Source organism: Contarinia nasturtii, unplaced genomic scaffold, assembly GCF_009176525.2.
Source record: "Contarinia nasturtii isolate CC-2019 unplaced genomic scaffold, AAFC_CNas_1.1 Cnas_scaffold_993, whole genome shotgun sequence".
Taxonomy (NCBI): domain Eukaryota; kingdom Metazoa; phylum Arthropoda; class Insecta; order Diptera; family Cecidomyiidae; genus Contarinia; species Contarinia nasturtii.
Window position 1 is genome coordinate 978,779 of NW_022198340.1, and position 27,531 is coordinate 1,006,309.

A 27,531-nucleotide genomic window follows, 5' to 3' on the forward strand; every position below is an offset into this window, starting at 1 on the left:
AAGAATGGAAGTCAAAAATATACAAACCCACATCAAACAAAGCACAGACAGTAAGGAGAAAATTGTTTAAATTTCTGTGAATGTGGGAAAAATTCACAGAGCATTGTTGAAATTAAGGAAACCAAAGAAGAGCGCATAGTTCAGTCGTAGAGCTGGCAACCGGTTGTCGGAATGTGTTGGAAAACATGTTTGGTATATAGTTGATTTTTGACGATAGTAAAATCTTATGGTTGTAGCTGGCTCAGGTAAGTTCGAGTTAAAAGAGTGCTTTTCGGAAACGATTATTGTCTAAGCAAACATCGGTGTTTTATCTTCTATAGCTCGGATACAGCACGAAGCGTAGATAATTTTTAGAGTCCTTAAAAAGCACATAATCGTGATTTGAATTGGAATCGTGCCACATATGCTTTGCATCCATCAATAAATGCGTGTATGTTTACCAAAAGCTTAGCACCGTCGCCCATGTGTTGCAAATGGGATTTTTCCAAAAATGATTATTGTGCAAGTAATTTGAATTTTCGTTTAGTCAATAAAACGTTTATTTTTTTTGTGTTGACGCTTACTGAAATGCACGCGTATTACTAACGCTCACGTTCTGGAATTTTTCACATTAAATAGAAAAAAAAGAGCATTGTGTTGCAATGTGCACATTGAATAAAAATGATTGATTTTACGATTGTTTTTGTCAGTTTTATTTGTCTGTCAAGTTCATGGATTATGATTGCTTCATCTTTTTGCATAGCCATTTAAGATTCTCTCTCGCTCTCTCTCCCTCTGACTTGTTTACTTTCATTTCGTATTCATTGCTCTCTTTATGAATTGGTGCTTAAATGAAAATTCCCATCATTTATCGCAGCTGTAATGAAAGCATTCACGACAAATAAGAAAAATGTAACGCATTTACTAAATCGATTCAGCGAAAAAATGTAACAGCATGACATACGGCAAAAAAGGGAAAACATGATTGTGACATAAACTCGCGTATCACTCATAGGCAAAATGAAAATGCAAATCTTATATCCAATTTTGACGGGATAATACCATAAACGCACGCAGACTTATATCGTGCTACCATCTTCACTTCAGACTATATCAGCGGTGGTTTTTTTGTGTGTCCAACCCAAATACTCTACTGTCTGTTCCACTTAATTATTATGCGATCGCATTTGGAATTACATTCCATTTAATGGTATGATTTCATCAGAGATCTGAAATATATAAACCGCAATCGGCGCGTCTCATAAAAGATAATGCCAAAGGAATTTTTAGTGTTTTCGCTTTTCTATTGCTTTCGAATAGTTTTATGTCGGCGCACACAGATATGGCGTGAATTGTTCATCGAGGCGTCGACTCGTAGAATTGATCTGATTAGAAATATTCAAATGTTTCAATGTGAATAAATCAATGTCGATATGAATCGACCGAACAACAAAACTTCATAATCTCCTGCTGAGCAACCGAATGTCGTTGAGAGGTTGTTGATTCACCACAAAATTCAAACCAAAACAAACAATTGAATTACATAGATACGAATCAATAAAATTAATGAGACGTTTGCCCGCATCTTTTGCGAATGTATGACATGCTCGATTATCCACATTTTGTAGTTTTGCAGGCAATTTATACAACCCATTTGCTAAGTGGTGAAAATTTGCCACAATGGTCAAATCTCGATGTCGGCATATTTCGGACTACATTCACAATCAGTTGACGTGAAAACATTCAGTGGGCCGGCAACATACACCCAATTTACTCCAACACCATTTTCTTCGGTTGCTTCACTTCCCAATGGACACTGATGCAACATTTGAATGGATTCGACTCCGTATTACTGGGAATTTACCAACATTTTTTTCCGAGATTTTTTTAAAAATAAAAATCAACACCATTGATTCATATTCATTGTGCTTACAATGTAAAAATAATTCAGTTAATGTATTAGTTTCACTGTAGCGTATATTTAGTAGACCATTAACAAATTACTTTTGTCTAGTTAATAATTTACTAAATGAAATTTTGGTTTTGGACTTTTGTTCAAAAACTGAATTATGCTGATTATGGAATTCAATTTCTTTGAATCGAATCCACATTTGATAATGTGAAAAGGATGCAAAATGGTATAAATTATTTCCGGCTTGGATTTTATTCCGATTTTTATTTACTCATGCGTTATTAGATGTTATAAAATAACTTTCCATACGCATCGTTATTTATGAATCTACAACACTGTAATAATAAATTCAATTTTGAATTAATTTAATTTTGGATTATATAGACCAATTATAAAGATCCCATATCAATCGGCGATATAACGAAAATATGGTGTATCTATCAAAACTCATTGAACACCATTCAAAAGTACAGCAAGGAACATAATAGGAAAATAAATATCAGCCCCAGAGAATTGCCGATGGCAGAGAATATAATACAATATATTGTTTTTTGGCTTTTCTACGGAGCTTAATCCGAATATTTCCTATTGGATTGGAAACATAATATCAAAAATTCAATGTCACCCAAACATAATTCGGTGAAAAAGTCATTTATATTCACGATGAAAAACACTCAATGACTTTTTGAGTGTATTCAACAAAGAAACAAAAAAATGGTGTATGCCATTTGGATAATATCAATAGCAATATGATGAATGTGGCACGTGCTGGATTGTAAAAAGCCGATTTCGTTGAAAAAGAAAACACATTTATAAACGTGTCCATACATTTCTGTCTCGTGCATGGCACAAATCATTCTTGGAAGATGGTCAAGAGAAATAGATCCATTCATCGACATTTTGAATGAACGTTTTTGTAACATTGTCCACACTGTTTATCTGTTAAACCGAAGCTTTAGGGCTTATCAATTCAGCTATTCGTATCAATTTTCCAAATGAAAGAATGTTCGAAGAATCTCATGATTCTTCGGTGCAGAAAATAAATAGCACCAATTCATTATCGAGTGCATGACATTGGTAAATGATAATGCCCACAGCCATTTAGTTGGCGGGTGTTTACTTGAAACATTTCGCAGTTTGATGAATGCCTTTTAATCACCACTTCAGTTGAAAATATATAAATTCTATTGGTGAGGATTTTGCTTCAAAGACTAAACTATTCAAAAGACCAAGTGCGGTACTTATGGTGGGGTGCGTATTTTTCAAATGAATTTCGATTGGCACGTGGTAAAGTTTAAATTATTTTTGAACTCAATTAACAAAAAACAACATTGGTTTTGTAGAGCTTTGATGAAATTCCCTGTCATAAAATGAATGGCAAACGAAATTGATGATTTGAAATTAAGTTTTCATGTATCTGTATGGTAATTGGGTTTTAACATTGAATATTTAATGAGAGCAAACAAATCTTTTATTTCCTTTTTCGGCTGACCTTCATTCATGAAATAGTCATTTATCTTGAGACAGACAGCGGGACAGAGGAAGAAAAAGGTGCACTATTCGTTCTATTTACACCTATAAACGTTGACGTTGTTTCCGAACTAATTTGAATACTTTCAATTTATTGGTATTCTCTTTTCGGTAGATTTTTTGGAATTTCGTATCCTCGGTGGTTGAGCCAACTGTGAAAACACATAGAAAAAAGTATGCAAATTCATCTTGTGTTTCTAGTGCAAAACGAATACACGCGCAATCGATTGATGTTGGCGTTCGAACACGATGGTAACAGAAAAAAAGAACGAGAAACCAATTTGAATGGGTCTCCGAAATTGCTCTTAAAATACCTTTTTTCTCTGGTTATTCAAATAAAAAGAAAGCAACAAAAAAGATTTCAGCATGTTTTTCCATTTAAATTGGAAAATGTTTTATCGTTGGCATATCTTTCGTTCCACCACAAAAAAAGACGCAAACTGTCATCGGTGGTTTTTGTTCTCTCTTCAAGAGAATATCGTTGTCTCGTTTTGAGTGCCCCATTTTCAATTTTTGTTCGATCGCCTTTGACTCGTTAACTCACCGCCTGGCACCGGTGCCATTTTGAATTGGAAAGTCCATTCTTTTTTGTTTGACGGAAGACGCGCCTTGGTAGTTTTAGATCAAAATGACTTTTTGAATATATTTTTTTTGAATTCAGATGCTTCAGATTATGTCAAGAATGTCGAATGATTTGCATACAAAGAACATACCTACCTTGTGATTTACTATGTGGTCAGACCAACTGTGTTAATGGATATTGCATAATTCAAGTAACTCTGAAGTAGACGAGGGTTTTTTTTTGTTTTAAAATAAGATTTTTTTTTATTAAGAAAAAATATTTATCATATTGATTACTCACAAAATATCCACTTATTTAATCTAATATTTGGCAAATCTACTGCTCTGCAGTACTTAACAAATAATTTGGTTTGTTGTAATAGATTCATAAAAATAGAATTGGATAGAATGGTATTTACTGTATTTATATGCAACTAACATTGTATTACAACCAGAGATAATGGAATTTTGTTGGTTTTTTTTTTTGCAATGATTTAAGGGTTAAACATTTATTTATGACATTTAGAGAATGAATGTGAGACTGGACAACATTTTTTACTGAGTTCTATGTTCATATCATAATGTTAGTGTTGTTGAGTCTCCCATTTATTTTCGGGCATTTTTATGTGTATATCAATATTTTGAGCAGTAGCTATACATTTAAAACTAGAATATTCTATAAAAAATACAATATCTGCTTCGCAATTTCGTTAACACATCAATTACCTTTCAAAACTCATTCCCAAATTGATTTTCTAATTAAATTCAACGAACACTCATTAATAAATAATCCACATCCGTTAAAAACCTATCACTTTAAAATTCGTTTTTCGTACATCACATCAAAGATATCGGTGGATACCCGATTCGTTCGCTCAATAGCAAACACATTCGTTGAAAATCAATCACGTTAAACAAATGAAAAAAAAAAATACAACACGAACAAACCAATTATCCGAATAACGTTCCAGAAAAAATGTTATTTGTTTTTGGTTATTTGTTGAGATATAAAAAGAACTCAAACCTTTTTTTCGAATCCATGTTTGGATAAATACAACCACTTTTCGCATATTTGTTCAATCACATTGATATGTTACACTTAAAAAAGATGGTTATTTTTACATTGAATTGTGTGATTTTGGTAAATATTCATGATTATAGCTAGAGATTAACAACATGGAAAATGATTTGTTATTCATGTATGATAAAATTCATCGATTGAGTGTGTCGTAGCACGCACCTGTGCATAAAATGGTATGAAAGCACCTTCACATTTGGTTGGCTTTGTGTTCATTCGTTTGATGAAATTAGGCTTGTGTCACCGATACTGTTGAATAATTGGCCGTTCCCTTGAGTGTTCGTATCCGGTTTAACTATGTGACTTCACTGCTTTGAGTCACACCGATTGGACCGCCGCCGATGCTGATGCGTCTTGTCTCGTGAAATCGTTTGCAACACCGAAATAAATTCAAGCAAGCCTTGCGAAAACCACGATTCATGAAGCAATATCTACATAGGACATAAAATTTAACGTTGTTTTTTTTTTCACTAGCTAATGAGAAAAAAAGGAAAATTCTTACGTGATCGGATTGCAGCAGCTTGAAGTGTATGCCAAGAGTTGAAAGTATGAAATAGTTGTATAGCCAAGCTTTTGATACACTGCATTCGGATCGAACATGGCAATTGTATTGATGATATACAACGGTGTCCATGAAATAAAGAACTCCAACACCACAACGAACAGCATTTTGATGACCCGCTTTTTATTCTGCAAACTTTTCTCAGTGTTCGTTCTGACGGATTAGAATAGAGAAACAGAGAGAGAGAGAGGAAGAGTGACGGAGATAAGAGAGGATAAATGGGAACATTAAAAAAGGTTTGATTATTGGCAAAAGGGCGAACATATCGAACCGTTCAACAATGAATAATTAATTGATGAACATTTTCAAGTTCGCAAATTGTTTTTAGCTCATTTTTTATCTTTTTTTTTAATTTATCAAGTTTCTAACGCGTTCTAAGGCCGCGAAAAAATACAAATATATACACATTTGACACGTGAAAACGGCAAACGAGAAAAGGAGCATACTAGGATTGGTGTATTTTTCTAATTGATTTGGGTTGAATAGATAGCAGTGCATTTCTCATAAATACTTTCATTTGGCAACATAATGACTGTGCGTTTTATTGTATATTTAACCCATCCCAACTAATTGATGTGACGCTGTTTTTTTTTTCTTCCTCTCGCCATTGAATCGATTTGGAAAAAGAAAGTTGCAAAACTTTCCATTTTTCATCAAACCAAACGTATCAATCAAAATGTAAATAAATAATCATTTCTGTAATTTTCCAATCGCAAAGTATTCGAAAAAAAAAAATCGATTAATTCACGATAAAATTGAATCGTCGAAGTTGGAAAAAATAAACATTAGCATGGCAACTCTATCTTGAGAAATATTAAAAAAAAGATGTGACAGTTTTCGGTGTAAAAGTAAAGTGAAAAAAGACTTCCGAAGTATTATTGTTCGAAATGAATTCTGTCATAAAATGCCACATCCGGTCCCATCAAATGATTTCCTGAGGAAAACAATTTCCGCAAAAAAACCATCACATTCAAGTGTACTGATTGTGGCATGCTGTCAAAATATTTGAATAAATTTCTCGAAACCACATAGTGCTCATTTTTCGTTCATAGACATAAAATGCTTATTGCCTACTAAGTGAAGCAGATTGGAAAAGTTTCGAGTTAATAAAGCGATTGTTGGTAATAAAAGTGAAAAGTTTTTAATAATCTTCTAACCATAAGCATCGTGGGGCAAAGAGGATTTTGATTTTTCTTTTCATTTAATAGACGAAAAAAGAACTTACCGTCGAAGACCGACGCTCAGTTTCTTCGAGCTCACTACATGTGGATCAGTTATTGTGGAGTAGCTGTCACTGTCCGGCTGAATTTGATAGCAAATTACGTTGTCACTGTTACTGCTGAACGTTGTTTTCCGTTTGCTCGTATAGGATAACGAGCATTTGCCACGTGAATGGCCATTCGTATTCAAATAGATTTTGATTGAATTTCTCGCTGAAAATGAAAAATAAAACCAAATAAAAGATTAGAAAAACAATAAACAAAAAGTGTCTAATAAAGTGAAAATATGTTTGAAATTTTAGTTCATCACAGTAGCTCTGGAATTTGTAATGTCATTAGAAAAAAATGGTTGTTATTCAAAGAATGTTGGTATTATCACACCGATTTGCTTATTATCACACTTCAAACGGCGATTCATTTTCAAGCATTTCACCAAGAGGTTCAGAAAAATAGTCGACATTCAAATTTCATTGAGTTTAACTAGACGGCCATGAAAAATGGTCGATAAGTTAACGTACTTAGATTTGGCAGTTACATGTGCTTCCGGCTTAGACAACAAAAGTAAAGTGTGTCGCAATGTTTTATTTAAAACCGTTGTCGATGATGCGGAGGAAAGGCAGAAGCAAATCAAACACTTGGAATTTTTGTTGGGTGAATTAAAAATTGACATGCAAATATTGTACGAGAGAAATTGTCTTGGGCCAAATGTCGTCGCATCAGGAATTCTTAGTCCATTGACATTGTTTGCAACAAAAGAAGCTTCAGCCCAAACAGACACCAATTTCAATAGTCAGGCAATCTGTGACAATGGTCGTTTCAATGTCAACATTCCTAAGCCCGACAATTCACTAAATGACAATGAAAAAAACCAACAACACAACGACCAATATCAAACGGGATTTTTGCGTTTGAAACAAGAGAATGATAAATGGCAAAGTAAAACCAACAATCTAATGCAAACAATTGAATGCCTTTGCAGTGAAATCGAGCAGAAAAATCAACTGTTGAACGAAGCAAAAGTGTTTATTAACGAAAAAATAAGAGCCCATGAAATGGCTGACATTGATGAAAACTTTGAAAATGACTTGAATCACATTGAATGTAAACAGTGTACGTTCGTTTCGAATTTACTCGCTCAAACTCAATGGGAAAAAGATAAACTGAACTTGCAGAAAAGTCAAGCGAAAAAAATCGTCATGTCGTACGATACTGAGATTCGGTCGCTCGATCGAACATTACAGAAAAACATCGATAAAAACATTCATTTTGAGAAAATGCTGGATTTAATACGTAATGAACAATATGAATTGAATTCGACAAACAAACGACTGACACAGGAGGCCAATGAATTACGAAAGCAAGTCACTTTGTTTGAAAACAAAAATCAAGAAAATAATACCCAAACAAAAGGAAACTTGATGTTGATTAATTCACCAAATGCCAACGCAACGACACATACACAAAATCAACTCGATTCAAAATTAACAATGAGAAGAGTTGCATCAATTGACACACCGATTAAGTCACGCGATGAAAATGCGACAGAAACTGATAATGAAGGTGAAGAGGTGATAAAATGCCGTTGCCACCTTGGAACTGAACCGATTTCCAATGTAAAACAAACAACGCAACCGTTCAATGACAGAGATGGTTTACCGAAAAAATCGGTTGTCGTGACGAAAACGATACAACCAATGCAAAATACTGAATGCGTTTCCACCCAACATAAATTTCCAATAAATAGTTGTGGTACACGTGATGTTTCAGTAAGTAAACGTGGTGAAATTGATACAAAAGCAAAAACAGCCATTGTGCAATCTAAACAAATTCATTGGAAATCCCATTCTGTAGCCCGTAAAACGAAAAATGTCGCAACTGATACTTCAATAAAACACACTATTACCGCATCCGTTGGTGAAAAATCGAAGTTAATTAGAGCCGTTCGAAGTAAAAGTGAAGCGTCGCCCAAAACCAAATCAGTTGTAGAAAAAATGCAAAATACCGTGACATCAAGTTTAAAACAGAAAAACGGAAAATGTCATTCCGTTAAACAAACAAATAACAGAAATACGACGGGCACAAAGGGAGCAGTTGTGTCAACAGAAACTGAATATATTTCAAAAACGACTAACCCCAAAACTCGAGTCATCACAACATCCAAAATGAAACCATTGGCCACACGTCAATCTCACAAGTTCACAACAGATCCACGAAATGATGTGAAAATGCGGTCAGCACGACGAACTCAAAATCAGCTCGAAGATGCATGCAATCAATGCACTAAAACCAGTACGAAATCAACAAAAACAACAAACACCGTGAATGTCCGAACAAGAAAAAACATCCAACCAAATATTTCAATTAGAGTTGTTCACCAGAATGAAAAATCTTATTGGCAAAGTTTTGCGGGCACGAGTAAAACAGCAACCGCAGCGCATTCACAACGCCTGACTCATCACATAACAACCGAACAGAATTCATTTTCCAGCAACAAGTCGAACTACAAATGCAAACATCAAAGTATTCATTGTGAACGTGCTGTAACGCTGCAAGATGAAAGAATTTTAGACGAAACAAATTGTTGTCAACCCTCATATTTTTTAAACAAATAAATCTTAAACACAGTTCACCGTTTTTTATAAAATAATTACAAACGCCTCGAGCGTTGCGTTCGCGCAAAACTTTGCATATTATCCATATATATAAAAAACTTTTTTTTATTCTGTTAATTTTACCCAACTGAAAGATAATAATTGAACTTTTCATACATTGAAATGCTTTCACGCACTTATTTGCGTCAACTTTTCACTTTGTTCCACTTCAATGCTAATCTCTTCTTATTATCATCATATCAATATGCTGAAAGTGAAAGTTCAACTCATTCAATATACATGTGAATGTGTCTAGGTTGCGATAAAATCGCATTAAGAATTTATCAAAATCTTTCAAACAAAAAAACAAACTTTATTAATTGATTGCGTGCAAAAATGCTTCGTTTCATTCACCCGCTTCCCTTTGATGGAATTCAGTCCTTTTGTTCTATCTTTTCATATGATTATATTATGTTTACTTACATGCATAATTGTTGTTTCCTGATTTTGTGTATCGTTTGGTCGTTCGTTCCATTGTCATGCCTTGCCAAAGTGTTTTTGTGATGCAAAAATATGATGTTGATAGCATTATCAGTGGAAATATTAATAAAATCACATCCAAAAATAGATTAAATGCGCGTTCATAATTCATCGCACTATCCGGCCATTGTTCTCGACATTTATGATGACCTTTGAAAATATCAAACGTTACAAGAAATTATTATACACACACACACAACCCCATCATCAAGAATGATAAATGGTAAAAATGCCATCATACAAAAAAGTCATCGAATGCAGTTAATTTAACTAAAAAAAGTTCATAAATGGTTACTCATTAAATACCCATACACAGCAAACGTTATTTTGGGTTTTGAATAGAGACGGTATCGCCTTGTACGTTGAGAAAAAAACGTCGAATGAAAGCGCCTCTTGCGACATGAACACATTCACTGGAATTCCGGCGACATTATAAATCTATGTGGCGTTTAATCGATTTCAATGTGTAATTATTATCGTAGACGATAGTAATATGCGCGCATATGAGCGCCACATAGTATGTGTCATATAACATTGCGTTGCAACAACAGCAATGGCACCGTTCTGATAAAAAACAAGCATTAGTCTATTTCAGTTGTAATTAAGCGCATTGAAGATTAAATTTGCTTTGAAACTTTCTCAATTCAAACGTTAAAACTCAGCTATTAAATTCTGTTCGTCGTTTTGTTGTGACTAAAAGACGCCCCATAATGTCGGTTCAATGCCACTGACATTTGTTCGGTGTATTATACCGTTCGACGACGACGACGAGCACACAAAATGTAACGTATTCCAGAAGAAGTGGCTGAAGAGTGTAAGAATTGTTGCGTTTGTTGATATTAATTTAATGATAATTAACATAAAACATCAGTTTCGAATATCATATATGCATCAAAGTTTTGAATTTTCCCCTTTCTGCATCGATTTCGATTAAAAATGATCTTTTGAACGGTTGAAAATGCATTAATTCATTATGATTAAGACGTAATAGAATATGAATTTTATGGATGACACTTTGGGTTCTTTTATTTCGTAAATCCAATGGGATTAAATCGCATCAGTCTTGGCAAAGTGAGTGTGTTTGTTGTTAAGAGTGTTTAGTGTCTCGACGCATATAACAAATGTGTCTAACATCAATATATCAATCATTCATTTTGACTCTTTCACCAGCAGAAGGCATAACATAAATTTAGTTAAAAGTGAAGTGCCATTATCTATTTTATTTATCGTCTATTGTTAATCCAAACGAAGATAACAGATCCATGTGGATATTGAAAGTGGCGCACGAAAAACACCTTCGTTTTTGTTGTATGCTTGTTTGTAATCAATCCTGCGTAAACATTAAATTCCAAACAAATAATGCAATGTTACGATATATTTAACGGACGGCTCATGAACTCATCTGGAACAACAACGCACCGTATGTCATGTATTCCATCATCAAAATGCATTTTCGTGAGAATATGTCGTTTTCAATGCAAAACATTTCTATATCTATCTTTCTATATGTTGAATGAGAAAAACACACGTTAAAAAGCCTGTCGACAGGCAGCGAAAAGTTTCATTTGTTTTAATGGTGATTCAAAAACTTTTCAACATGCACACAAATTTGTGGCTTTTACGACATGTTAATTGATTAAAATGAGTCGCAAAAGCGTGAAGCTCCCAGAGAAAGATAGAGAGAAACACGCACCCAACTCATACACCGATCTGAAACATACACAAAAAATGGCCGCCCGAAAATCCAGTGCTGTCAGCGTGCATTTGCAACATACCGTTATATCATGAGATTTATCGAAAATCACTTTTGCATGAGAGTGAGTGTATGACGATCTCATTTCGTGCATGCGTTCATTGTCTACGTTCATGACTTGCAGCATTTCAGCTCTAGATTATTATATTGTCGACGTTATCTATGGGCCGATAAATCGTTGGGATGTTTATCATTTTTACTCTTTGTTTCTCGTCGATTTGCTTGCTCTTCACCTCGCAGGCTCCGAAACTCTGTTGCTCCCATTCCAAAAAATATTATCCACTTTCTGTGCTTTTGACATTAATGCCGATCAATTCTGACTATTTATGTATCATAATGTGTCATCAAAATTGAAAACTGTTTAAACTTGAAGAATCACATTGCACGCAGTTTCAAAAATAGCGAATGTTCCATTAAAATGTATAGACACAGATTCGCTTGGATATACTATGATTTTTGTTCAAATTTCATAGAATTTGATATGAACAGGCGTAGATTCTATATGCCATAGGTAACAAAAACGAATTTTTTTTATTCGATCACATTGTTTTAGTTGCCAACTGATATAATGAAAAACGACACAAGCAATTTTGTAGCTGTTGTTGCGATGGAACGCTTTTTTTATCTCATGCTTTCTCATATGTGACATTCGATTTGTTCGATTTATTTTTTTGTACGAAAATGTCATTCACGCGTTCTACATTTATATTAACTAGACACACAATGGAAGCAAATAAACATAGAAAAACAGTGATGCGGTATGTGTATCAATTTTCGATGAACTTTTTTTTATGCCATGAACGAAAAAAAAAGAAGATAATATTTATCCTGTGTCTGTTTAGTATTCAATTGAATCGCATAAGGATTATTATGTAGGGCTTACCATGGGTGGTTGGAATGAGTTGACTGAAAACGGCAATCGGCAACATGAACAGGAAACTACCACACCAAATTAATGCGATCAATTTATAGGCATGTTTTAGTGTTTGCCACTGTCGACTGCGTAATGGCTCACAAATTGCAAAGTACCTAACATAATAAGGACCACAAGTATTCATTATAGTGAAATTATGACAAAGTAAAGCAGCATTGACAGTTGCCAATTGCCAGGAAATAGGCTAATTTATGGAATAAATCAACTATCAAACTATCAGTAATACCTTTCAAGCGCAATAGCGACCAGGGTCCAGGCGGATACAGCCACAGATGATGCTGAAATAATTTATGTATCGAAAAGAGAATATTGATGATTTATTAAACATAAGTAGGAGGAGTGGTGAATGATTCTGAAATTCAGAACTTGTAGCATACTCAAGCAAGCATAATAAGTAATCTACGAGCATGAATAAATACCAAATCAAAAATGCATTATTATTATTATTGTTTTTGATGACAGTGTGAATAACAACTGAATTCGAATGAGAAATTGGAAATGTTTTATTTTTCTCATTCGAAATTCATATATCACATATTTGACTTTTCTTTTCACAAAAATACGAATAATAATGGCATAAGGCGAATTGAGAAATAGAGATGTGTTTCTTTGGTTTTCGTTTGTGACGAAAGCACATTTAAATTACACTATAATCGGAAAGAAAAAGTGTTTTACCTTGTAAATATGGTAACAGTTTGCACATCACTTCACCGAATACAAAATCGCGTAGAAGCGTACCGATTAATGTTATCGGCATACATAGAACACCCAAAAGTATATCGGAAATGGCCAAATTCAGTAAAAATACATTTGTAATGGTGCGCATACGTCGATTTTGAATCAACGTCAGTATCACCAATGCATTGCCAATTATGGCTAACAACAGTATCGTTATGTAAAGAATGATTTGTATGCGGCTTGTTGTAAGCCATGATGATAATGATGTGGATGTTGTTGTGGCAATTGTTGTGGAAATCACGGTTGTCATGACTGATGCCGGGGTCACTACAGTACTTATACTATCATTTGTTGTCACCGTCCAGGTCATTGGAATCGATGCTTCTGAACTTACATTTTCAAAACTATAATCATCGTCGTCGAATGACGTCATTTTTTTATCGACTGAACACCGTCGTCTTTTTCTTCAATTTAACAAATAAAAAAAAGGTGGTCAGAAATGGTTCAAACCCTTCTTATTTGTACGAATGTAGCCAGACAAAACACAAACAAAAATCAACAAATTTTGAATTATGACTATTGCGTAGGTGGTCTCCTTAATTCGATTCTCAAGTCGTGCGTGCGTTTGCAATTTTCGACAAATCTTTTCTTTCTCTCTCCTACTTTCTCTCTGGTTTGGCTGGCAAAGAAATGTCCTCCTGTCTAAATACAATTAATCAACAACTGGTTTATGTGTTTGTGTGCATGTAATGAACCAGAAAATTTTGTACGACCGTTTTGTTGAAGAATCTCTTCTTTATATATATATATGTTAGATGGAGAGAGACAGGCATTAAAGCATTAAAGTCAGAGTTGCAAAGTTCGTGTTTTTGGTATTGCGTGTAGTTGTCTTCTAAATGTACGACATCTTAATGGCTACGATTTCACTCAGCCCGTTTAATTTATATGACGTTTGTACGTGGCAACATTCGGAAATTGCGGATTTAATACCATCACTTTTTTTCGTCTGTTCTCTCATTCATTTGTTCATCGCTGTTTACATTTTCACAATTAATTGATTGGTGATGACGAGTGACGAGATTTTCTTTTTGTTGGATTTACGTCTGTCAACTTTTGCAATTTATGGTGCGCGTTCGTTGGCAGGTTATTTTATGGAATTGTCAATAGTCATTGCACATTCATTCAATGCACTTGTGAAATGATTTCGTATTCGAATTCACGCGTTCGTTCAACCAAGTTTTATCGGTGTGTTACTGCTACTGCTGATGCCGCTGCTATAGCTGATTTGTCTGATGTTTGGATAATGATTCTTGGCGTCGGTTGTTCGCATCGAAAATCCTAGAGTACAGAATAAAATAGATAAATAAAATGCATAAGTGTTTGGCGTTCGGTTTGGATCTGTTTGGAAAATCTGTCAGAATCTATTTTCAACACATTTCATTTCGATTTTACTGCTGCATTCGCTTGACGCCATTTATAATATTATTACCCTTTCAATGAATGCGTTTGCATAGGATAATTTGCATACAGACATATTTGAACGCTATCTGCTCGTTATGTACATAAATGAAATAAGATCTCTCTCCATCGCAACGGACTGTCTCTTTATTTATTCAAATGATTATACATTTTAATAATACGCAATATGTTCAGTAATAATATATGTGTGTGATGTGTGTGTATTTGCTTCTAATGAAATGCAGTCGCACCTATTCAAATAATTCAAAAACCTTTTGCAACATCCAATTCGTGCATATATGCGCCAATATTTTATTTATATATGCAAATGGTCATATGCGTACCAGCAAATATTTCTATCGAGATAACAACAACAACAACATTCTTCCTTTTCAATGATTTGGATCATCTTGGCAAAACTTGAAAAGTAGTTTAATTTTCAACGAAACATTTCATTTTATTTTTGATGTTTTCATATGTCATCCGTTTCCATTAAATTTTCGATCTTTCGACCATGCACATAATTAAATGAAAACCTCTATTTTATTCATTGCAAAAATATAGTATATATGTTTCAAGTGCTTATGAAAGAGCATCTTCTTCAAATTCAATTGAAAAAGAGCAAAACGTAAGAAAGAATTCTCAAATGAAATATGTGGTAAGTATGTTTGAATATGTCTTTGGAATCCAGCTTATTCATTGAGATGTATGCAAATTTTCGTCGGAATTTTGTTTGTAGAAAATGTTTTGTCTGCTTTCATCACAAAAGTACTTGAAAATTACCACCGGTCTCTCATTCGTTAGTTCTTGTTTCCTTTCAAGTGTAGTTTACAAATTCATGTTTATTGAATTTTCATTGCTTTTCCACTGGGTTGGTTGAAAAAAAAAATTAATTTTCTACTTCAACAAAAACCGGAAAAGCACTTGAAACTACAACCATATTAAATGTGAAGTTTGAAATTGTTCAAAATGTATGTGAACTTTTCACATTTGATATTTATGCATTGTATGACCTTATCAAAGATTGGTATTATCTTAAGACAAAGTTTTATTCGACAAAGGCACAAAAACCGCCCACTACAAAGAGTCATGTTACATAAAAGCGTTTGCGTTTGTTTTCCACAGAAATGATAAAAACAACAGTGTAATTTAACAAACCAACGATTTTTATCATCAACAGAGACATTTTGCTTGAGCGCTTCCGAAAATAAACGCACGATCTCGTAACATAAACACATCGCACACACACATTTACATCAAAAAGTGACAGCATGTGATGAGATTTTGTTTTGGTGTTCAGTGATATGTTCACGATGGATTGACATAAAAGTAAAGATAATTTAGCTATTTTAGCACAACAAAGAACAACAGATTTTGGGCTGATAATGGGCCGAACGATTCAAACCATGCTCTGTGTCGGCGAAAATTTAAACACCATAAACCGAAAAGAATACATCAATGTTTTTTAATCGCACTTAAATAATTTCTGTGCTATTTACTTGATTCGCCTATTTCCTCTGGTCTAGAATACGTGTCGAAGTCACGCACTTGTTTTCGTGGAAATATCTATATATATGCATGATATGCATGACTGTTCGTTGCTCTTTTTGTATTAAAACAAATGTTGATTTGGTTTTACGGTGACGCTGGAATCCCATGAAGATTTCAACCGATGACGGTGGTTGGGCGACCGAAGTGAAGAAGAAGCGAAAAAATACGCGCATATTTGCCGCCTTATACAATTAGGAATGCCATGGAAAATCCTTTGTTAAATGAAAAGAAATGAAAATGCTGACGAGAGAAATGCGAACCACAATGCGTTCCATTCCGTTCCGCCTGAAAAATGTAGAAAACGATCAAGCTTTCAATTCATGAGTTCACTGCACCAATAATAAAATGTAATCCGTGACAAAGCCTTTAACGTGAAAATGCAGTATATTACCCTTACTAAATTAAAAGCCGGGCTCTGAATTTAGATGAAAGTGAAATGAACACGATTTCGCATTTTTCGCCCACAACGATAACACACTTTTCAAATCACGAAAGGAATAAGAAAAAAACAGAAGCAAAACGACAATGGCATATCAACGAGAAATAGAGAAGAAGAAGATGATGATGAACAAAGCAACGAACATAAAAGAAATACTCTTTGCCTCTCCATTTCTTGCTCTTCATTTCCATATCCCCAAATGGCCTCCCAAAATGCGCAACAATGACAAATTCAAACAAAAAAAAAAAAAGAAAAGGAAAGATAATGCGACTAAGTGAAAATCTGCTTTTATGCATACCACAATACTTTATCGCCACACAATTTACGCACACCTTGATGTAAGATATCAGCCTTAAGTATTAATTTAACTTGACAACAAACGCACACACAAAGTCAAAGGGAGGAAACTGTCGTGCAATTTTTTAAGTGAATTCATATGTAAAGCACCGCAGAATGATATCAATAGTAAGCAACACCACAACTACACATTCACAGACACCCACAAACATAAAATTCTCCGGCAATTCTTCTCAAAGCATTTGAAAAGATACTTTTCTATTTTTATAAAGAAGATGAGAAAGCAGATAATGCTTGAAGTTAAAACAAATTCCGGTTTTAAATTGGTTTCTCCCTTTCTCTCAAACCCCATAAACAACCATGCATATTTCATGCGCAAATTTTCACACGAAAAACTCAAATTTTAATTAATTTATACACATTTGTCAGCAATGCTGTCATGCGATTTAATGCAGTTCTTACCGCTTCACTGAATTTTTATTGGTGATGTCGAAAAAAAGGTGTTAATTAAATTGCGGTTTATGCAGCGCTGTCAAATATGATACGTCAAATATCATAATTATTTGGCTCAATTCAAATAGTTCAAGTTAATTTGATCTGAGAAAAAAGAGCAAATAGAATATTTACATGTCAAATTTTTTGCTCATAGTAGAGGGGCAATTTGTTCACTAGGGTGTGTAATTTGACCTTTTTCAAAATCCATACTGCAAAAAATTGAATAAAATCCGCACACATGCAAATGAAAGAGATGAGGACAAAAGGGGATATACAGAGACAGTGCCATTGAGAGATACATACCATTGTACCACTTTCCCCATCACCATTTATTGCATGCATCATTTAATTGTCGCAGGAAGTGAACAGTTGATATTTTGCATTTCCCATTATTTTATGGCATGTCATTCAATCGAGATTTATTTGAGTAATCGGTTGAATCAGTTTCGCTGAAGCACAAAACAAAACCGTCTGAATGAACAGCGTGATTACAATAACTACAGCATAACAATTATGAAGTGTCGTTCTGCAGCTGTAAACGAGACACGATTAAATTTATTGCTGTTTATTATTCTCGTACACACAGTCTTGACATTGAAAGCGAAATCGGTGGCAACGTGCGTGGGATGCATCCAATAATATGGTGTATGTCAAAAATACACGATAATCGCACAGCGGTATGTCTTGTGACTGCCAATGTGATTTTCCGTAAGCATTTAGCGTATTTGTATGCTCCATTAACTAATTTTCTCACTGAGTCGACAACATTATCGCTTGCCTGAATGAATACACACGCCAAATACACATACGAGACGCTGAAAAAAAAAGATAAGGAGAGCAAGAGAATGCGTTGGCATCGATTTAACTTTATGAATGAAGCGATAGTATTAGATAAATCGAATAAGGATCGAGTGCCCGTGCTCGTGCCAAGGCGCTTTGGAAAGTGCTCATTTACAACGACCTACTTCAATGTTTATTTATTGTGGTCTTAAAGTAAATTATTACGTAAATGTGAATGAACATTCGTTGGCAGAATTGCAAAGATGGTCCGTCCCAAGTAAATTACGTAGTTCACACCTTCGTCATTTTTTGACAGTGGTAAATCGAACGCACGTAAATTCGTTATCCGGTAAATACGTTAGGTGATTTTTTCATCAATGCTTCTACAGTTTGCGATTTCCGTTTTTTTTCTTCGTTTTTTTAGCACACCCTCGCATTTAATGTCAAATATACAGAACATTTTTATTGCTTTAAATAAACTTTTTGCCATTTTTCGTTTCGTCGATGAAACTTTTACGATAAATCCCAACGACATATATGGAAATGGTTTGCTTCAAAATGTGGTTGACGAATTTCGTCGGTTGAACTTCATGTTATTTTATTTTTGTTTGACTAAGAAACATTGAATTTTCTATGATGTGCGAGTTTATTTTTCCATGTAAAAGAGTACACCGCTCAATTTCATGCCACTTTTTTGTGCTATCTTCACAAAATGTAGCGTCACATATCGGAATTCAACGAAGTAGATCAATCATGCTTGAAAAAAGTGCGAATAATGAATGTTCAGAAAATATGCGGTATATGTACTTTTCATTGAATCATATAATGATTGAATGGGAGTATATTTCACAGAAGCAGATGTTTCGATATGGATATTTTTCCCACGTTATGTCACGAAATGGTTGATAAAACCGTTGGTTTATACCAAAATGAACACATTTTACATACATTTGCGAAATTCCACACAAAATGTGGAAATTTGTTGCTTTCGCCTTACTGACCACACCATTTACAACGTATGTTTTCTGGTGTTTGAAAAAAAATTGAACTCTTCCAGTCTTATCGCACAATCGCCGGCTCACACATGACTATACGTTTATTTATATATACTATAAATAATAAGGGCAGATGTTCTGACTCAATCTTTTTTAGTAACTACGGTAAGCGTTTTATTACATAAACGTAGCATTTATGGGCATCAAGATTGAGTACAATATCCATTAAATCATGAAAAATCTGTGCCACACCAGCTGAGCCCAAACTTGACGTAGAACATTCTGTAAACGTTTACTTTGTTGTATACAAAAAGTTCATCTTCCGCATTGCTTTGTAATAAATGTGGTGAAAATTCTGACACATCAGCCTATGTTACAAACTTCCGGAATGTTTTTTGATGTTTTCAAGTAATTAAGCTCCTAGATGAATGAGATTTCAATTACTTGCTTATATTATGATATAAATCCATCAAAACAGTATTTTCGGTCAGTTAGTGAGATTGTTTTTCATCACCGAAAGTGACAGTGGCATAATATTTGAAAAGTATCACTTTTTAATTCAATCCAGCCCATTATTTTTGGTTATCGCTTTTTTGATCTGTGTTATGGTGTTTTGGCATACTTCCCTATGTGGTCGAATATTTGCGCATTTTTTTATAATTTTCATTGATTGCATGAAGAAGGCCGGCACGTGTTCAGGAAAATATAATACATTCAAAAGATAATTTCGCTGTTATTTTTCTTTTCCATCAATAAAAACTTTTTGTATACATACAAACGTACATTGTATTCAAATATTTGGAAACGTCCAAACTTCATACTTTTTATCGCCTCCACAAATAAAACTTCGGTTTGCGTTCACACGAACAAATCGGTTGTTCATTTGAAAATGCGAAATAAAAAGAACGAAAAATATTAAATCAAACAAGTCGAAGATTACTGAAAATTCGCTTTTCAAAAAGTTTAATTAAGAACGTTTTCTTTTCCACGATAAACACGGAAGTAGGAGGAATTTTTTTTCTTCTGAAATATTATTGAATTGGAATTTTTTTTTGATTTCAAAATAAAAAACTGTACAATTGTACATACAAATATGATCTAATTGAAAAGTTGGCCGAAAGCTTGTCCAATAAGTATAAAAATGAAATGAATTTCAATAAAAGAAAATCCCTATCAATCGCATGCTGTTTATTCGTCGAAATATTATAGATACATTGGCGTAAACGTCTATTTTCTTTATGAATGAATGGTAAGCGGTGCACATACCCTAGCACCATTTAATATTTCGTGAATTCACAAGAAATAAAGAAAAAAAATGGTTTTTTTCGATTGATATGGCCCGTTTTGAAAATGAGCTACAGATTTCCATGTAAAGATATGAAATTTTATTGCCCAGCGGGTATTTTATACGAAGAAATTCGCTTTTTTTGTAAACAACAGTGTTCGGAGAACTGGCCTACTGGGATTGGCGCTTTGTAGCACAGCACTCGACTCAACACCAGAAATTGGTTTACATTCAACCATTGAAAGTCAAAGGGTTGTGGGTAGTCTTTAGAAAAAGTGTTAAGATTTGCAACGACGATTGCGAATGGCAAAACTATATATATATAACAAAAGTACTCTGCTCTGTTTCTAAAATAAGGGCGAAAGTGGATAGGATTTTTCGATTATCACATCAAAATTTATGTGAGTTGACAATTCTCTGCGGAGAAAATGTTGAAAACAGCACCGGCTAATTCGATGCTTTTACGGAATGTGATAAAGCCGACATTTATTCTTGTTTTATTGACTTTTTGCCCAAAGCCTTTCAACTACTATTTTGATTTTATTCTCTATATATTTCAGACAGATCACCGTTTTAACGTGCACAATTTCATGGTGAATGTGACAAAAATTTATTTATACTATTATTATCATCATTATGTGACTTGATCCAACAGCGTAGTTTGTATGTTTTGATTTTTGAATATGTCACTGTATTCAATCTGCGGAAGATTATAATTTGATTCATCCGTGAGTCTCTCTCTCTCTCTCTCTCTCTCTCTCTCTATATGTATGTGTCTTAAAGCTTTATCATGTCGAAACTTCCATTAAATTTGGTTAGATTATGGCCCAAGTTTTCAATCTGTTTGCCACAAAATTAACATGTTCCATCGAAAGTGAGCCGTAAATCAAGGATTATAAATTATTTATTCGAATTCACCAACGTACACAATTTACCGAGAAATCCGTTGTCAAAGATAATGGGATGCGTGCGTGTGGCCGATAAAATGAATCATTCATTTTCACCGTTGGAGCAAACGTTCGCCATTCATTGTTACGTTATTATTATTTAAACTTAACGCCATTTACCCCAATTAAGTATTCATTTCCACATAATTTATTTAAAGACTGAAGCATTTACGGCGATCCCAAAAAAATCAGAGACACTTCCGTTAAAAGGGCGAAAATGCAAGTGAAACTCAATAAAATATGCCCTAAACTTGTTTTTTTTTTAATGCTTACTACACTCTTAAAAAATGAATTAACATTCCCATTAGCTTTTATCGTCCCGCTTGAAAACTTAAATCCCATCGCCGTTTCCGAATAGAGTAGAGAAGAGTTCCGTATGAAGGTGATGACATAAACTTCATTATTCCGTGTAATTGGTGGAAAAATGAAAATGATTTGCTTGAATAACGCACAACGCATAAACAAGTGGATCAATATGGATTTAAACAAATTATACTAATGTTGTTAAGATTCGGTTGTGACGGCACGTAACTGTGAAAATCGCTGCATTAATTGCGTGTCACGTGTCGTCTTCAATTTAAAAAAGTTAATTACGTATCACGTTTTCGCAGAAATTGAATGGAAAAAATATAAAAACCTGCTAAACCAATTCTCAAAAAAATGCGTATTGCTTCGTGGTTACCCATCATGGTTTGAAAAAAAAAAAAAAAAAAAAAACTAACGGAATATAAATGGCGAATGAAAAGGTCAAAAGATAAAATCAACAACAAAAGAATCTCCAGCTGATTTTGTTTACATTGACTTTATTGACTAAAATCCAAATGCCATACACACACAGAAAGAGAGAGAGAGAGAAATTTTTGGGGCTTAATTTGATACGCATATTTTCTAAAAAAATTGCAGCGAAATAAAAACAATATCAGGTCAACGAGCAAGCAAATTTGATATTGAAAAAATGTCTTGGAAACGCGTTAAATACATCAGCTCTTGCTTTTGCGTCGGTGGTTTGTAAATATTAATCAATACCATGCAAGTAAAGTACGTAACAGCTTATGTGCCAAGACTTATAGACTATAAGCTATACTGTTAACTTTGTCAACAAACACACAAAGCGATTTCATTCATGAGTAAATAAATCAAATCTTATGGAGAAATAACAAACGGAACAACGCAATGAAAATGATTGCTATCACAATTGAAAGATGACCGAACAGTAAAATTATTTCAACGCATTTGCAATAAACTCAAGAACACTATTTGCAAAACTCAAATATTTTTTTGTAATAACTGTTGAAAAAAAAGCTCCTTCGATTTTGATTGGAATCCAAAATATTTTTTTTTTATTTCCAAAAATGTAATTTTACTGAACCCAAGATCAAAATAACTAATGGATGCTGAATTTGTGTAATGATTATTGTGTTTTCATTCTATCTCAATTTAACAAGGTGTTCAAACTCCAATGTAATAAAATTAATTACAACAAAATAAATATTCAAAGAAAATACTTCATTTCAATAGAAATTGACTTATTTACGTTTCAATCACGCGACATTAGTTATTTCATTTTGTTAAAATTGAGTTTGAAAACTATTAATAAAGCAATAACTTTTCCAACAAAAAAAGAGTTTCGAATAAAGTTGATGTCGAAAATTCAATTATTTTGTGTAATTCGTGGAAAAATGAATTTGATTGTGCTTGAATGGAGTGAATTTAACCAGAAGATACCAACATTTTGTTGTGATGGCACGTAGTTGGTAGAAGAAAAACAAAAAATCGCCATATATGAATTGTATGTCATGTACTGTCTTCAATTTAAAAAGTTAATTTTAAGACAATGAATTCATCACTTTTACGCGGAAATTGAGCGGGGAAAAGGGATAGAAAAAAAGACGCCAAAAAATCAGGTAAACCAATTCTCGGAAAAAAGTGTACAGAATTGACCGAATGCTTCGGGCAAACGTAAATAATATGGAACATAAGTCTTGAATGAAAAGGTCAAAAGATAAAGTCACCCCCAATGCTTTCCAGCTGCTATTGTTTACATTGACTTTATTGACTAAACTCCAAACTCTCAGACATAATTCATTGGCATTGGGTTTTAAGGGGGGTTGAATACAATTTTATATTGTCTGAAAGAAATTGCAGCGAAACGAAAACAATCAGGCCAATGAGCAAGCAAAAACGATAATGGTATCACGTTTTATCGCTCACATGAGTTTTTATCATATCTAATTCCTATATGAAATTCAAAGTGTGTGTATTACTCGTGTGTGTGTGTGTGCGTTCACTATATTTTACAGCAATAAAGAGAATGTACGAGATCCAATTCAATTGAAATCAATTGTGTTTTTATCGTTTTTTTTTCGTTGCTTTTTCTCTCTGGCAACAATTGATGTGAAGTGGAACTTATGTCAATGCACACAACATGTTCATTATAAACGGCTTTTTATACTCTCTGCTCACGTTCTCATATAGATATCGACTTTCATATAACCTCGTAAGTTGGGAAACTTTGCCTGCCAAATCGATCAAGCGAACAATAAATAAATTTTTATTTTATTAAAATGGTGCCGAGTTTCCGTTGGCTCAATGCACGTTAACTTTTCCGTTTTCGCAATGAATGCCATACGAGAAATGTGCGGTTTGGTAGTTATTAATAAACGAAAAACTTTTATTACAGAACGTAAGCAAATTAATTATAAGGCGAGATGAATGAAACACAATCCAAAAAGTAAAAATGAAATTTTTCACTTTATCATTTCTATTTAATACTGGTGCAATGGAAGTTTTATCAAAAAAGTTTTTTTCCCACTGTACGGTATTCAAAGTGTGTTATGGGGTTGTTTGCTGAATCGATCTATTTAGCTGAATAAAATGTGAGCACATCATCGTTTACGTGGTTTATACAAACTCACAACGGAAATTATCCACCTCACATGTGAATTTATACCATTTATTTCAATGTTGGAATATTTTTATCTCGTTTCCAGAATAAATCAGATCGTAAGTAAGTTGATGTTTGTCAAAATTAAAACTACTATGAGTTATGCCAGTTTGCCAGAGTAATTCCAACAAATTAAGAAACTTATTAAATTGTACGTACTTCAGCATTTTAATGATGAAATGTAATATATTTATATGTGTGACATGTGATGCAATGCTTGAAAAACTGCAATGACAATTTAATAAAAGCACTCAAAACTAAAATCATCACACCATGACAAAGTTCAAATGTAGTTAAAACATATGCCCCATTCAATTGATGTTGAATAATACAGAAAATCAACAGGGATTCGTGGTGACAAAACTTTTCATAGATATAGATCAATGTGTCAACTGAGTTTGTGTGTGTATGTATTGCATCGCCACATAAACACAAAATCGACTTAACAATTCTGTTCCAAATGAAAATTGTTACTCATTCAACAAATGCTATTCAAATAGTCTTTATTTTAATCAAAAAACGATATTATGCAAAAAGTTTCATGCAACGATTTATATATCCATTTAAACTGATTATATTCAACAATTTATGTATAAATCGAATGGAATTGCGGGCAGTTCAAATAAAATACGGGCATTTGTGAAAATCCAATTAAATTTGATTCGCTGTATTCAGGCATGCTGCAATTGTCCGAATGTTTGAAATAATGTACTTATGATGAGAACACTGTTTTTCATGCTATAATGTAATTAATTTGCATGGTATATTTCAAGGGGATATTCATATTAGGATAACTAGTGAAACTATCAGCAACTAGCAAAGTACGATTAGTGTTTCTAGTGCGTGAAGTTAGTTCTCAGTAAAAAAATTATACACATTGTATATGAAGTGCCAACTTCACGCACTATAAAAACTAGAATTTTTTTTTGAAACCAGAAATTGCATGAATACCCCCTGGTATATTTAATCATTAAATTTGAATTAATTCAACGAGCATGGAAAATATCATCATTAAAACGATTTTCTTTCACTGCATTTATTTAATTAAACATTAATTCGATTATTTATATCAATTTTGTTTTCTTGAACGTAAAAAGTCATTAATGAGGCCAGATGCCGATAATTTAAGCCTACTTGACTTATTTCTTAGTTGCATTCATCATTATTATGGAAAAATAAATTTCATCACCAATCGACAACGAATATTATCTTTTCATCGAATCATCTTATTTTTATATTTCGGGAACCAATTTTTGCCATTCCATTTATTAAAAACTTTGACAAAGAAAATGGAAAAAACGGAATTGATTATTGATTATCATGGCGAATTGAGTCAATTACTGTTTATTGTTAATGCCACTTCCGACTGTGCACGGAAACACGAACCAAAGCAGGAAATTGATTTCTATGAAATACATTACGAGTAACAGTCCAAGAATGGAAAAAAGAGAAAAAGCTGAAACATTTCTGGAAAATAACTTAGAAGTTGGCATTTATGCATCGTATGTAATACATCGAAACAGATTCAACTATGCATACAATCGAAGATGTTACATTTTTTATGTGAATCGCATTATTGATACTTTCTATTTGCCACAACGAATTTTCCAGCTCTTCACTTTGGTGCGACCTTGATTTACACGATAGCTGGTTATTAATTTTGCATTTGGAAGAATTCACAATGTGGCTCGAACGAAAATTCACCTTTGCGCGCTGTATTTTCCGGGCATAAGATAATAATCAAAATGATTAAATATGCCGATGTCTTGAATGGTATAATTGATACCTCATTGTCATGGAATAAAATATTATAGAGTAACACAGCAATGTATAAGTTAATCCTGCCTCTCCCCATTTGCCAAACGAATTTCAGTTAAATCCGGTTTCGTAACGGATGCGCATAATTCAAACCAAATATTAATTCTAAAAATTGAAAATCATTTTCCCGAGAGGTAGAGAGAGAGAGATTACTTTCATTTTTTTATCACTCAATCACACCCCAATATTGAAGCATGCAAAATTGTAATCATAATGTGGAATTTGGTCTAACAATAGATATTTCTGCGAAGAATTTCGATATGAGCGAGGGAATGTGTTTTGAGTTAAACCGTGAGCCTAATATTAAGTAAGCACCGTAGACATAACATTTGTTTCACGTACGACGATACATTTTCTCTCTCTCTCTCTCTCTCTCTCTCTCTCTCTCGAAAAGTCGTTGAAAATGGCGAAAATCTTCTCCATCAGATCAGTAAAATGCCTATGTCAATTTCAATGCTTTATGAAAATATTTTAATACAAAAAAAAATTGAAATATGTTCGCCCACACAGTTGGCCCAAATTTCACATTCTTAACACACATTTCAATCCATATTTACCTTGATTTCTCACATCAATGCCATAAATGTTTGGTGTAAAATTTATTATGACCAAGCAATATCACAGCAGAATCGTTCAACATACAATAGAATTGAATGTTTGATAAGACGTACACAAAAATTCTGTTCAACCGAATGTCTGCTTCTCGGAAACAATTTTTCAATTCTTTTTATCTTGAATTCATTTCAAGAATTTATTTGAATGTGTCAAAAAATGAATCTTTGTTGGTCGAATACGGAGGTGGCGATTTTCAATTTTCTTTTCGTTCAAAATGTTAATTGAATTTTTTCGAAATGTTTTTAATTACTGGGCAAATTGGATTTTTATTTAAATTTAATTGAAACACCGTATGAAACTGATTTATTCGTAGATGGAATTTGTCTTTGGTAAAAATGTTGTGCGAATTTTTCACAAAACTACTGATCACACAACTCCTTATCACTTTTGAATGAACATTGCAACGGTTTCAGCACATTTGAATTGACGTGTATCACGGTATAACGGTTGAAACACAACTGAACTCGATCCATGGTATTTCATTCAAATATAAGCTCGATGGTGGATAGAGAGAAGTAAAAACAGTGGCAGCAGCAGAAGAGCAACAACGCCAACCGTCGTCGAATATA

At 33.6% G+C, this 27,531-nt stretch overlaps 2 protein-coding genes across 2 annotated transcripts; one reads left to right on the plus strand and one right to left on the minus strand.

Annotated features, from left to right (window-relative positions):
- Positions 1–4,458: 4,458 nt before the first annotated feature.
- LOC116343218 (cholecystokinin receptor type A-like) lies at positions 4,459–27,403 on the minus strand. Its single transcript, XM_031771159.1, has 8 exons — positions 26,905–27,403; positions 13,336–14,676; positions 12,887–12,938; positions 12,610–12,755; positions 9,917–10,123; positions 6,848–7,055; positions 5,563–5,775; positions 4,459–5,491 (listed from the first exon to the last, which is right to left on the minus strand). The coding sequence occupies exons 2-8, from the start codon at positions 13,769–13,771 to the stop codon at positions 5,356–5,358; spliced, it is 1,398 nt and encodes a 465-aa protein (XP_031627019.1). The 5' UTR covers positions 13,772–14,676; positions 26,905–27,403; the 3' UTR covers positions 4,459–5,355.
- LOC116343219 lies at positions 8,057–9,261 on the plus strand. The gene is made up of 2 exons (XM_031771161.1): positions 8,057–8,608; positions 8,694–9,261. Exons 1-2 carry the CDS (start codon positions 8,117–8,119, stop codon positions 8,730–8,732), a joined length of 531 nt encoding a protein of 176 aa, XP_031627021.1. The 5' UTR covers positions 8,057–8,116; the 3' UTR covers positions 8,733–9,261.
- Positions 27,404–27,531: the final 128 nt, after the last annotated feature.